Here is a 15493-nt window from a genome sequence, read left to right as displayed (position 1 = left end):
ACAAGCAACACTTATACATTAATCTTCTAACCAATACAATGGTACATTTATACAGTGCCTTGCACATACAATGCAATGATAATGCAATGATTCATTTCATGCATAAACTAAAACAATGACTCATCATCAATACAGTATTGATACTCACATACATTTACATGGTAATACACACATACATCCCCTACACTTGAACACTCACACGCACACACATACACACACACATACACACAAACAAACATTTACACGCACACGCACACTAACTCAACAATAAATACTAACCGCTTGAAACTACAGGAAGTGATAAAGCTGAGAGAGGAAAGAGATGCAGCAGTTGCGGAACACAGTCTAGTGATGTCAGAGCGAGATGTCGTTCACAAGGAAATTGACCAATTACAGGACAGATTGATGGAGCAGGTCAAACTTTATAACTTGGCCCAATTACGAATTGAAGAGCTGACCAATCAGATTGCTTCTAACTGGAGTAGCAGCAATAGGAGAAATGAAGTAAAGGAAGAAGGCGAAGTTTTTAAGGAGGTTGATGAAGTTATTAAGGATGATTGCATTAACAGTAACAATCGTTATCTTGCAAAACATCCTGATTACATCAACAATACTGCAACTAACAATAACCACAACATCAATGGCATTAATAGCATTAATGATAAAAACATTAATAACAACAATGACATCAATGAAATTACACTCCAGCTATTATCCTTCAAGTACCACATCGAATGTCTTGATAAAGAGCTGAATGGAAAAATTTCTGAAATTCGAAGTTCTACTTATATTGAAATAATTTTTTTCATTTCAATTAATTTATTAGTTAATTTTTTTATTTGTGTGTTAATTTAATTGACTTTGCTTAAGCTGAATTAATTAATTAATTAATTAATTAATTAATTAATTAATGTGAATGAATGAATGAATGAATGAACGAATTAATTAATTCGTTATTAATTAATTAATTATTTATTCATTCATTCAATCCTTCCTACTAATCAGTGACCAATCAGGAACTGGCCGAGTGTAAGACTCGCTGCAATTGGGCTTTCTCAGAGAGAGATAAGATAGTGAAAGAGAGAGACGGAGTGAGAGCGATATGTGATAAGCTGAGGTTGGAGAGAGACGTGGCTGTCAGTCAGCTGATCAAGGTACTCAAGGAGTCAGATGATCTTAAGAGGATTAAAAATCAGGCCGTCAGAGATTTGAATTTAATGAAGTTGGTTTTGATGATTGATACGGGGTGATGTGTGCGACTGTTTTGGTGTTGTTGCTTGTATAAGGATGAACACACTGAGGATGATGATGATGACGACGTGATGTAATCTCGACGATGATGAATGGAATAATGATCAAGTGTTAGTGATAGTGGCACAGGCGTTTGTTCACTCGAGAATCAAATACAGTCACCGTTGTACTCTTTGAAAGGCCTGTCTCTATCTAACAAGCTGGTCATTGTTGGGGCATGAAACTTGATCAAGCGACACCGTTTCCTCGGGGTCTTCTTTCTTTGTTGGCTGCTAATCATTAAAGTGTTTAACGTACTTGCGTCGGAATATCTGCTAAAACCTAGGACAAAGACCTGATGACAGGAACTTGCTGAGTGTTCCTTTGACTAAGCTGGTAACTGGTGAACGAAGTTTTTCTGCGACTGGTGTCATGGTGTGGAACAATCCAGCGGGTAGCATTTCCTGATATCTGCAAGACGCTGAGAAGATCTCACTTGTTTAATAAAATGTGTGTGATGTCTTGTCTCCCGTGTTCTTATACTTACACGCATCTGAAAACTATTGGAGAGAGAGAATTGTAAATAATAAATTTGTAATAAATAAATAAATATATTTGTATGTATTTATTGGGATCACGGATTGCCAATTATATTTGTGCATTGTTTTCTCTGCGTTTGAAAAAAACTTTTAAAAATCAATCACAAATTTTCAATTAACAATTAATAATAATATTAATTATGACGGATGATGATGGCAGACATTCTGCTGCGGCGTTTATTTGATCAGCGTTAAATTTTTAAAATAAAGGGCGAAATATGAAGAAAAAAATGTGCTAGATACCGTTAGCAAATGCAAAATCGTCGACAACGAACAAGGTGGTAACAACAACAACATCAACAACAACAGAAACAGCAACAACGATGAAGATGACATCAATGATAACAGTAATGACAATAACGAAATGATGTCACAAAGTTGTAGCAGAGATTCTGCTATTGATTCAGATTACCAGGACGGTGAATGTGAACTGTTGCATATTGTCGTTGTTAGTGCTGTTGTTGCTTGCTGTTACTGATGTCATTATTGGTGTTGTTGCTTTTATCGTTGCATGATGTTATTATTCTTATTAATGTTTATGTTGATGTCGTTATTAGTGTTTTTTAGCGTATGGCTTACTGTTTTGTTGATGTTTTTGTTGTTGTCGTTGTTGCTATTGATGTAATTAGTATTTTTTAGTTATTGGTTTTGTAATTGCGTTTCTATTTCTGTGTCAAGTTTGTTTTGTTGTTAAAAAAAAACTTCACAGTTTTTAAAATTTCTGAACTGCCAACCAGGAATGCGACCTTCAAGGCAGTGATCTTGACATTGACTTTGAAGTCGGTGAAGTTGGGGGTCAAAAGAGCAAAGATGAGGCCTCTGGCTTGGTTGTCAAAATGGTGTCATGTAACAGTCCGTTTCATGGCGTTTTGTTGTTAGTATTGTTGCTGACGTCTGTTGTGGTACTATGGTTGTGGTTGTTTTTTGGGTTTTGTGAAAAATTTTGTTGTTGTTTTTTCATGTTGTTGTTGTTGATGATGATGCTATCGTTGGTGTGTTTTTTTGACACTGTTATGATGCTGAAACTTACGTAATCAATCAGTTGTGGGGATCAGATCTGCCAGATAAATGACATCGTCATCAACTTATGCAACAAAGTCACATTAACACAAATGCTGAAATGCTCGGTACAGCCACTGCACGTGGTTTGTTTGTTTGTTTGTTTTGTTTGTTTGTTTGTTTGTTTGCCTGCCTGTTGTTTATGTCAGTTGTTTGTTGATGTTGTTTTTTGTTGTTAATGTTTTGGTTGATGTCGCATTAGTTTATTTTTTTTCGTTACAATATTTTTATTGCCTAAATCAAATGACTAACTGACTTGAAGATTGTCAAAAGGAGGAAAGTGACCCAGAAAGACAAACCAAACTCATCATCTCAACAACAGTATTTTGTCCAGCAAACATTTACTGATCAACATAGAACACCAGCACAACAACTACAACAACCTGCAACTCAAAGTGATTTGCTATTTCAACAGCAATTTCAGCAACAGCAACATTTTTTACATCATCAACAACACCAACCACAAAAACATCAACATTTTTTGCCGCGACAACAACACCAATATTTGTCACAACAACAAAAACAACAACAACATCCGCAACAGCGTCATCAAGTACAACAGCAAAAATCAGTTGCTGATTATTCTGTAAATCCTGATTTGTTGTGTGGCCATCAGATCAAAAGAAGGAGTAACTATTTCTTCTTTTTACATTAGATTTTCTAGAGTCATCATCATTTTTTTATTCGAATAACATTGATAGTTATTATTTTTGTTATCATTGTTAATCATTTTTCATCATATTCGTCATCATCACGGTCACCATCATAGTTTTCATCACCGTCAACAACCTCATCATGTCATCACCATCGCCATTTTATTTTCCAAAAAAGACATTAGCGAGCCGTCGAGAAGGAAAAACGAGTCTACCTTACCAGCCTCAGCCACAACGACGACATTAGCAGCCACGACAGTTACCACAACTACAAAAACCACTTTAACATTATTAAAAACATCTGCACCACCGTCAGCAACAACAACCATGGTGCCACCGAACGCCATCATCAACGCCGCCACATCGACGACACCCACAACAATTTCATCTGTAACAACAACGACTGCAACTAAATCAACAACAATAACAACAACAGCAGCATTAATGAGTAACAGAATAAAAAAAAATATTTTCAACAAAGCACTTGACAAAATCTCAAGACCATTTAAATATTCTAAAGAACCAAGGTATGCTTGCATGCCAGCATTTCTTTTCCTAATTTCCTTTTAATATTCATACATGTTTCTTAAATTATTCGCTTTTCTTTGTTGAAATTTTTTCAAAATAATTTAGGTAGCTAGCACAACTTCATAGTTTTTGAATCACCCAGAGACTAACTATGCAAAATGAACTACTAAGCTATACAAGCTACTTCCTCATCCTACGTTGCTACATTTGAAAGTGTATTGATGAAATTTATAAATTTGTTTGTTTTATTTTTGTAATAATAAAAATGGAAATATCAATAATCATAATTATTATCATTATTATAATTATATAATTATTAATTAACAACGTTAGCAGATGTAAAAGTAGTGTACCTATGAACCACGATCCTTACCACAAAGGGAAGTTCCACTCTTCCTCCTCCTCATCACCTTCCAGAATGACGTCAGCAGCAACTGCAGTGGCCTCATCGACGACATCTTACTCAACGAGAGCTTTCTTCACTCTTTACCACAAGACTTGGCCCAAGTCACGAAACTATAAACTGATTAAGTCATGTAACGATCGTGATGACAACGACGATGATGATGACTGTGGTGATGGAGATAGTGATAACTGTGGTATCGGTGGTGAGGACGCTCGTGGGAAGAAGATGATTAAGATGAACTCAAGGAAATCTCAACACAAATCTTCAAATGATAATAATAATGATGAGAATGCATTGAAGCCTAACACAAATGATGAATTTTCGAATCATCATTATCATCATCCTAATCACTATCATCATTGTCGTCATCATCATCCACATCGTCGTCATCATCATCATGTCCAGGTATCTGATCCAGCTCCTTATACATACACATATAGAGGAGGTCGCTATGAAATTTTGAGATGCGATGATGACGACGACGACGATGATGATGATGTTCACAGTGATGATAATGATGGTATTAGTGACAGCGTTGGTACTGGTAATCGTAGTTATAATGTTGATGATGATGGTCTGTTTGTTGAATCTCAATCTACAATGACAGTCGGTGGTGATATTCTGTCAAAGAAGTTGACGATGGTTGAGAATAATATCCAGACTGATGTACACAGGAACAAAAATGACATCAACAACGACAACAGCAACATAATCAATGGCAGTAACATTGCAGGTGACAGCAACAGTTTTGTTGCTGGCAGACAAAACGGTAATGTTAAAATGACGAGAACATTCTTTACATTGAATAATGACGTCACCAACAACAATAACAGTTACACCAACAACTACCATTTATATAAGAACCGAAATAACAATAACAAAACCACTGATGATTACAACAAAAACAACGGCAACAACAACAACAACAACAACAAAACATTCATTAACGCGAGAGACTTGCTCGGTGCAGATGATAAGAAAAAGAAAAAAATTAACATCAACAATTTTTTCGAAAACATCAGCTGTTACAGCAACGATAGTAACAACGACAATGCAACTAACAATGTAAGCAGCAAGAGTAAACACAAAAGTATCAACTACAACGACAATGAAAACCTTGTTTCAAGTGAGAACTACATGAGAAGTGGTTTGGATAACGGTGCAAATTCAGTGAGACAGGATGACAGCGTTAACGTTGTGAATAGTAATAATAATAGTAGTAGCACTGCCAGCAACAACAAAAACAACAACAAAACTAACGTTAATGCAACTATTCAAGGAGGATATGTTTTCAACGCTCACCAATCAAACAAGACCATTGTCTCACAGCAACATCAGCTCCAACAACAACATCATCATCAACAGCAACAGCAACAACAACAACAAAGATCCTCAAACAGAAATTCAATCACTTTAATGTCAGATTTTCTCAGAAAAAGTTCTGCTGACAACGATATTCCAAAACTTCAACAGCAGCAACTACCTCAGATTTCTCAACATCAAGAACAAAACCTTCAACTGCAACAAATTCAACAGCAACTTCACTCATATGGAACTATGGGCAGGACTAAATCTGCCAAACTGACAAAAACTTTGTTAGTACAGCTATCAGATTCTTATTTTTAGTTACCTCTTACAATGTTGGCCCAAGATTTGGTTTTAGTTTCGCTTGGTGGTCTTCCTTTGTTACATTGATCTGTTTTTTCCTTTTGTAATTTATTTGGTAAAATTATATGATTGTATACCTGGAAAAAAGTTTTTTATTTTAGTAAACTTTGTTAATTATTTACTTGACAGTAGTAATTTGAAAATAAAATTCACAGCTCACATGATTCCTCCTATGGTGGTGTTGCGATAATATCAACGATATCAACAATAATAGCAACACCAACTAAGGCCACGCCAACAGCAACGCCATTATCAATGAAACCTTCAGCATCGTTGTGCTCGTCATCATCGTTGATGATGTCATCATCAACTGCTGCTGCAACTGCACCAATATTTCTTCACAATAAAACTGTTCTATCATCATTTCAGAGCGAAAATTTTGACTCATTTTGCGAGCACCAGTTGAAAGTTTCAACATTTCAAGATGCAACTGCTCCATCACCAGTGTTTACTTCATCATTAATTACTTCATCATCATCATTATCGGTATCACCATCAACATTATCATCATCGACATTATCATCACCGATCATTTCCACACCAGAAAGCTGTCCAGTGTTCTCTCCTCAGCAACTTCCACAAAATATCTTGTTTCAACCGCAACAACTGCGAAGATTCCAGCAAAAATCTCAACAACAACAACCACTGCAGCAACAAGACCAACCGCTGAAGCAACAACTTCAATATTTTGATGATAATTCCAAATTGCTGATGGATCAGCAAGATCAATCTTATCCAGCCTTCTATAACCCAAAGTGTTCTGCAAACAACAACAACAACAACGGTAGCATAATTAATACAGCAACAGCAGCCACAACAAAGCAGCAACGACAAAAGTTTTCCAACTTTTCATACCCAAGTTTACCCAATCCTGACGATGTGGAAAGATTCAAACGAAGGATTAGAATCCCCTCCAGTGGTACCATCAACAAAAGCGGCTCAAAATTATTCAACAACAGTTACAACCCCAACAACAGCAACGACAGCATGAACAGCAGCAGCAACAACAACTACTACATCTACAACTACAACAACTTCAGCAGCAGGAGAGGATTTAGTCAGTCGTCCAATCCCATCCAACCATCAAATGATGATGTCAGTACACTGAGCTATCCTGCAAACTCCAGTTCGCTGCCTAGTAAAAAGAACAGGTGATATATTCTTTCATCATTGCTCAACATCGTTTAGCGTTGTTTGAGCGCAGTTCATTTAGTCGGTTTGTTTAATGTTGCTTCATTTTTTAAAAATTCTTCATAGGCTCGACAGTTTATATTAATAATGCACAAAACAAAACCGGTCCAAATTAAATACTGAACGATCATTAATTTATTAACGTTATCTTCTTATATGGAAAGATACCCACACCAACCCTCTCCCAATCACATCACATCCCTGATTACGCTAATCTTAAATTATCATCAGACCTCGGTTAGGCGAGACTCGGAGCGTGACGATGCAGAAGGAATCGGAACCGCTGGGGATCGACATTGACGCTGGCAGCAGTGGAGGAATTTTCGTCTCCTCCATCAGTCAGAATAGTTTGGCCTCCAAGGCTGGCTTCGAAGTCGGCGATCAACTTTTAGAGGTTAGGATGGTGACGGAGACGATGATGATAATAATGAGGAGGATGAAGATGAGGATGATGGGTATAGCGAAAAAGATGATGATAAGAAAGAGGAAGACGATAGATAGAATGATTTGAATGATGATTAAGATGAAGATTTTGATAGTGATTATAAAGCCATTGGTGATGATTTAATTAATTTGTTACAAACATACACAAACAAACAAATAAATGTACAAACAATTATGCAAACAATCAAACACACAATCAAACATACAATCAAACAAACAAGCAAACAAACAAACAAACAAACAAACAAACAAACAAACAAACAAATAGGTTTGTGGTATAAACATGCGCGGGGCGACGAAGCCTGTAGCTATTAAAGTTCTCGGTCATGTGCATGGGAGTGTTAACATGCTAATTCAGTACAATCCTGACAGTATGTTGTTGTTGTTGTTTGGTTGTTGTTGTGTTGTTGTTGCTGTTGTTGTTGTGACATTTTCTTTGATGGAAGCTTGTGATGGCGACATTAATTTTTACAAAATTCATGTTCATGTCATCAACACACCATATTAAAGACATTGCAATCATACTCAGCTTCACAAACATCATCATCAACTACAACATCCTCGTCGTTGTCATCGTCAACAGAATACAGAGGCAGTCTAGAAAGTTCCTTTGATGATCCGCCTTTGCAGCAGCTTCCCATGCGACACTGCTTTTCTGAATCATTTAATTGCAGAAGCAGGTTGTCATGATGATTATTTTGATGAGGACGGTTATGCATTCATCCATCCATTCATCCACACATCCATACATCTTTTCATCATCCATCTATCCATTCATCCATCCATCCATCCATCCATCCATCCATCCATCCATCCATCCATTTATCCATCCATTCATCAATCCATCCATGCATCCAACTCATCCAGTGATATTAGAACGGTAACCATCGACAAAACAAATCCAACCGACCTACTTAGCTTCGATGTGATTGGTGGGAATGCAGTCGGAATATTCATCAGTCGCGTGACCGATGTTGACCTTGATAAGTTCAATGTCGGAGATCAAATTATTAAGGTCGTTGATGATGATTTTATAGTATTATGACAATGATAACTGTCACACACCACCAACAACAACCCAGTTTAACATAACTTTGTCTTACAAAGCAGGCCATTACAAAACTTTACATTCCTTCATTCGTTGGTTCGTTCGTTCATTCGTTCGTTTGTTCGTTCATTCTTTTGTTCGTTCATTAATTCATCACAAAACAACAACAGCAATCAGCCAGCAAACAAACAAAAATCTCAAACAGTTAAACAATACAAGCTTCCAAGAAATAACGTTGGAAGATGCAATCACAGAACTAAGGAAAACCTTTTCTCTCACTGCTGCTACTACTGTTGTCGCCACTACAGTTACTGCTACCGCCACTACTACTACTACTAATAATAATAATAATAATAATGATAACAAGAAAAGTGCTAACAATATTGAGTTTCATCTGAAATATGATTACGATAGTGAGTCACTTGTTAGAAATTCTCTGGCTTGATGATGACGATGATGATTAGAGTGGTATTATAACAAATATTTTAATTCACATTTTAGGAATTAATCTCAAACATCGAAATAATATATTGTTATTTTTTTTTGGTTTTCAGAATTTTTAAAGATCAAATCCCAAGCTAACAACGATTCATTCTATGTGAGGGCCCTGTGTGATTTTACACACGTACTACAACCTCAACCAACTACATCAGCCGCAACGACATCGGCCTCATCAGCTGCAGGCTCAAAAATCGAATTAACGTTCAAGAAAGGTGACATCTTTTTCATCAACAGGACCTACTACTGCAGCGTTGTTGGTGATTGGCTGGCTCATGCCGTCAACAGGGATGGTACTATCTCCAATCAACATGGAGTTGTTCACGGAAAGATGGTGTTTCCTATATTTAGGTGGGGCTTCCTTTTACGTTCAAAGGATGGTTTTGTCTCTATGTTTGAGTGTGTGCGTGTGCGTGTGTGTGTGTTTCTTTTTTCTATTAGTTTTTGTTATTGTTATTTAAATAAAATATTAAAACGTACAGAAGTTAATGATATAGTCAGTAGTCGCATTGTTTTATAAACTTCTTGTGAACAGGACGAGATGTGATGATGACAACAGTCTAAAATGTTTAATGAAATTATCCAGAAGAAGTCTATGTGACATTCAAGAGCTCAACAACAAAAGCACCACCACCAACAACAACAGCAGCAACTCAGCAGCAGCAGCAGCAACAACAACAACAACTTCACCTACAGCAGCGACGACATCAACAACCACGACGACATCAACCCGACGAAGTTTTTTTAAACGTCGTAAACACCAGCGCAACAATTCAAAAGACAGCAACTGCAACAGCAGTAGCAGCAACAACAACAATGATGCCAACGGCTCGTTCTCCGACGCCTCTCTCAGTGGCGATGTTTCTACTGGACTGAATTACGTTGAAGGTTCGTCTTACCGGCCAATTTTTTTTGTTTTGGAATAAAAATTATTAAGGTTGAATATTTAATGGGAATTATTGGAAAATTAATTGATTAATTGATTTTGAAATTTAATTTAATGCTCACATCAATGTTAATTTAAATGTTCAGATCAGCATCCAGTTTTTGAAAGGGTTGAGAAGTACGATCGTAAGTCGTCCATCCACTTTCTTTCTTGTTCATTTTATTTTACATAATCACATTCATTCATTCATTCATTCATTCATTCATTCATTCATTCATTCATTCATTCATTCATTCATTCATTCATTCATTCATTCATTCATTCATTCATTCATTCATTCATTCATTCATTCATTCACTCATTCATTCATTCATTCATTCATTCATTCATTCATTCAACTTCTTCTTTTTCTTCCCTTCTAAGAATCTCTCTACCGACCGGTCATCATCATTGGCCCATTTTCAGAGCAGGTCATTAACAAGCTAGTTTCTGAGTCATGTGACCGATTTACTAAGTATATTCCCGGTTAGTCGGTTATAGTTGGTCTATTTAAAATTTAGTCTCATTAATAATAATAATGATAATAATAATAATTGTTATTATTATTTTTATTAATAGGTATTTATATTTTTCTGAAACAGAACACGGCAAATATGGCATGAATAATCCGTCATTAAGAATCGAGTACAAAGTGACTCAACTACACAGCGTGAACAACAACAATAATAATAATAACAATAACAATACTACTACTTCTACTAATAAGAATAATAATAATGATGAAAATTGTAGTAACGTACCGGTTCATTATATTCCTGTAAATTCGTTGAAAAGTTTAATGAAAAAAGTTTGTAGGGCTAAGTTCTTTTGTTGATAATGATGTCTGTCATGATGATGTTTACTCTAAATGATGACGATGATGATTGCGAGGTTTATGATGCAATGATACTACGTGATTTGATAACATGATATGATGCTAGGTGGTATCATGATAATATGATATGATACTAGGTGATAATAATGATGATATGATAGGGTACTAGCTGATAATAATGATATTAATAATGATCGTGATGACGATGATGACGGTTTTGATAATTAATGACGACGACGACGATGATGATGTCAACTATCATGATAATTTTACCAAAAGAAATGTCATTGCCTATTAAATGTGCCTTTGGATGTGGTGAGTAAACTGAATGAACACAACATACAAGTGATTGTCATCTTTATCAAGTTTAGGTCGTTCAAACAGATAAAGTAAGCTTCATTAGTTCTTTGGTTGGTTGGTTGATTGATTGATTGATTGATTGATTGATTGATTGATTGATTGATTGATTGATTGATTGATTGATTGATTGATTGATTGATTGATTGATTGATTGATTGATTGATTGATTGATTGATTGATTGATTGATTGATTGATTGATTGATTGATTGATTGATTGATTGAATAATAGGTTGATTTGTTAGGTGGTTGGTTAGATTTGCTCATTTATAAAAAAATTTTCAGTTTGTTTATTTAATTGTCCATTTTCTCTGTGAGCGTTTTTTATTTGTTCATTCGTTCATCAATCCATCAACTTTATTTTTCCTTCAATTCATTCATGCATCTGTCCATTTATTTATTTATTCGTCTTTTCATAATTAATTAATTTATTAATTAATTAAATCATTCATTTATTCACTTAATCTATCTCCAGAGAGGTGAAAGACTCTCTCTTCCTGCCAGATAGGGTATCAACGAAGCAGTCGAAGAGATTGTTCGATAGTTTTCAAGAAGTGGAGAAGAGTTTTTTTCATCTATTTAATGGTTATTATTAATAAATATTAATTAATAGTTAATTAATATTAATTAATAATTAATTATTACTAATTATCATCTTCACCATCTCCTTGACTATTGTCTTCAGCGTCATTCATTACCAGCAAGTTCATCATCGCTCCGTCAACATCTTCTTCATCAAAATCTTTGACACAGTCTACTTCATCATTTTCTCACCAACAATGTCGTCATTCTCATCATCATTTTCGTCATCACCATCCTTTTTTTTTTTCGTTCCCATCATCATTATCAACGTTATCATCATTTTTATCATCATCATCGTCGTCGTCGTCGCCAGAGGTTGTGCACGGTGGCAGTCTGGTCAGTGTTTGCTGTGAAGTGAAGGAGGTCATTGAACGCGAGCAGAAGAGAATTATCTGGTTGCCTAGCAACAACAACAGCAACAACAACACTTCTCAACAATTATAACAGCAGTCATCAACAAAAACACCAACCACATCATATTTATATATATATATATATATATATATATATATATATATATATATATATATTAAATATATATATGACACGCTTTTAACACAATGTTTCAGTAGACTTAATGAATTATGTCGTGAATGAATGTCTGAATGTCTTAATGAATTATCTCTCTCATTGGCTGATGATTTTTACGGTTTATTAACTCGTTGTAAATATTTTATTTTGTAAAATAAACAAAAAGGTGAACGTACGACTGATTTGCATGTATATCAAAAAATATTTATATAACCCGTATACTATATCGTTCTTGTTTACCTTGTTGAGATATGTGATTGTTTTATTTTTGGTTTGCTTATTTTCTAATTGTTATAATAATGTATATATTTTGTTGTTAATGTATTTATTTTGTGTTTGCACGAATTTGCCTTATCTTTCTTCTTTTTATTGTTTTTTTTAATACTTTTTAAGGAAATTTTTGTGAAATTTCTGAAAAGAAATTTATTTTCGTTACTGCATAGCATACTATTTCATTTGGATGTTGGTTTTGGGATTTAGTGGAAAAATATATAAGGAGGGATTGATAGTCGGTTAAAAAGAATGAATGAATGAATGGATGGATGGATGGATGGATGGATGGATGGATGGACGGACGGACGGACGGACGGATGGATAGATCAATGTGAGTGATTGATTGAATGGAATGATGGGACGAATATGGTTATTGTTGTTAAATGGCTACAAATTTCAAGCAATCCTTTTACTTTTTTTAGTTTTTATTGTTTCAAGAAAAAAAAATAACATTTTAAATTCATAAAATAATTAATCTAATAATTAATTTTATTCATTATAATTTCTAATAAATAAAGAAATAAATAAATATACTAATAAATGATATAATATGATTTTTATTCTGTTTTTAACTAACCAAATGTTTTTTTCATTTTTAACAAAAGAGCAAATCTGAGTTAACATCGAACTTTTTGAAGTTAAAAATCTTAACGTGATACACACACATACACACACACATACACGATGAAATAACAATTGTTACCTAATTATTATTTATAATAATATTAATGATAATAATGATTGTTATTCTTTATATTATTTTTCATTTGTTGTGATTAACGAGAAAATAAAATATTTACAGCCAAAAAAAACTGTGTCGGTCCTGGCTATTTTCTTTGAAATTATTTTTGTCGCTATTGTATAATAACCCCTGCAATGGTCAAACTGCGCTATATTATTGTTATCTTGTTAGATTTGTTATCTTTGTCATTAATTGTTAACCATAGAATCTTCTCATACCATTGGGGGTTTTGAAAATCTACTATATAGGCTATATAAGTTGCTGCAAATAGTGAAGTTAGTAGCGAGGTTTGAAGCTAAGACGCAAATGTGATTTATGTAGTTACTTGGATTAGTTTGATGTTTCTATTACTGTCGGTCTGCAAATAAACCTTCAACCAAGTTTGCGTTTGAAGCAGTTTTGTTCATCTATCGAAAATCTTGAACCTACGGAAATAACAAACACTTGACGATCGTTTGGGAGCTACAACACTGGTGAGTTGGAAATATAGAGATCATTGAAGTTATAACATCAGTGTTGGTAGTTAGGAGCATTAAAGTGTTATTCATTATTTGTTAATGTTGGTATTGTTCATTATTGTTATTATTGTTGTTATTTATTATTATTATTATTGTTATTTATTAATATTATTATTTTTTTTTGGCTTAAGTCACTTTTCCCTGGAACAAAACCTTAAGAGGGAATTGATGACGGTTATAATGGATTATAATGAAAAAAATGAAGATGCTGAATATGACAGTGTAGTAACAGATTAGTTTTAAAGTTGTTAGAAAAAACTTGATGTTCAATCTATCAGCGATATTTATTACATAGGTGAAAATTAATCACCTAATTAATTAATTAGGTTATTAAATAAATAATTAATTAATTATCTAATAAATAATTTACGTAATAAATGATTTTATCATCGCAATGAAAAATTCAAAAAATTGACTTTGTAGTATTTATAGACATGGTTGGTCTTTCCGTTGTTCATATCATCTTCGGTGTAATCTTCAATCTCGCCACTGGAATGACTGTATCTGCTGTAAGATGGGACCACTGGAAAATGATGAGGATGACGATGGTGGTAGTGGTGATGTGATGGCAGGGGTGGGGGCAAACTACGGCCTGCGATGGTGTTTTATGAGGCCCGCGAGGCCTTGTTCGCCAAAAAAAATTGTCAGCCAGACATTATGACCAAAAAATGAGCCACAAATCTTAAAAAAATTCTCCCCGGGTCGACAAAATTTGCTATATAAGTACATATGCAGCCCTTCAAAGGTAAAATATTTCTTAATGGGGCCCTCAGAGCAAAAAGTTCGCCCACCCCTGATCTATGGCGATGTATTGGAATGATTCTGGCGATGATGACGACGATGATGAGGATGTTGTTGACGATGTTGATAAGAGCGTTCATAATTAAGATAATGTTTAACAACTGTCGAACATAAAATACATAGCTCCGTCCTTGTTTATTTTCCCGGCAAGATGAAGACGATGATCAATCAATCAATCAATCAATCAATTAGCTTATAAAGCGCTATTTCCGCGATGTTCAACAGCGCTCCTCAATGAATTTTGAAAACAGATGGGTCTTGAGATCCGCTCTGAACTTCGCAAGTGATGGAGAAATAGTTAGAGAAGTAGGTAGAGAGTTCCAGAGAAAAGGACCAGAAAAAGCAAAAGCAGATTTGGCAAAAGAGTGTTTAACACGAGTTAAGAAAAAGCGAGAAAAAGAAGACGATCGTAAACCGGGGCGTTTAGGTTCAATTAATATATCTGATAAGTACTTAGGAAATAATTTAGATTGAGACTTATACATGAACGTGCAAATTTTAAAAATTATTCTATATTTTATAGGTAGCCAGTGCAAGAGAACAAGATATGGAGATATATGAGAAAAGAAAGGGGCACGAGCAACTAGACGAGCAGCAGAGTTAA

The 15493-nt window shown here is 34.7% G+C and overlaps 1 protein-coding gene across 1 annotated transcript in view; it reads right to left on the bottom strand.

Annotated features, from left to right (window-relative positions):
* Nucleotides 1–14214: 14214 nt before the first annotated feature.
* The window catches only part of HELRODRAFT_170968 (hypothetical protein), a gene marked incomplete at both ends in the record, with an annotated part of 13014 nt that continues 11735 nt past the window's right edge, over nt 14215–15493 (bottom strand). Inside the window, 2 exons of the mRNA XM_009016781.1 lie at nt 14215–14241; nt 14505–14611. Coding sequence (XP_009015029.1) covers nt 14215–14241; nt 14505–14611 — 134 coding nt within the window. The remainder of the gene's footprint in view (nt 14242–14504; nt 14612–15493) is intronic.

Source organism: Helobdella robusta (assembly GCF_000326865.2).
Source record: "Helobdella robusta unplaced genomic scaffold HELROscaffold_19, whole genome shotgun sequence".
NCBI classification, from domain to species: Eukaryota; Metazoa; Annelida; class Clitellata; order Rhynchobdellida; family Glossiphoniidae; genus Helobdella; species Helobdella robusta.
Note: the sequence above shows the minus strand (reverse complement) of the source record. Positions and strands in the feature narration are given on the sequence as shown.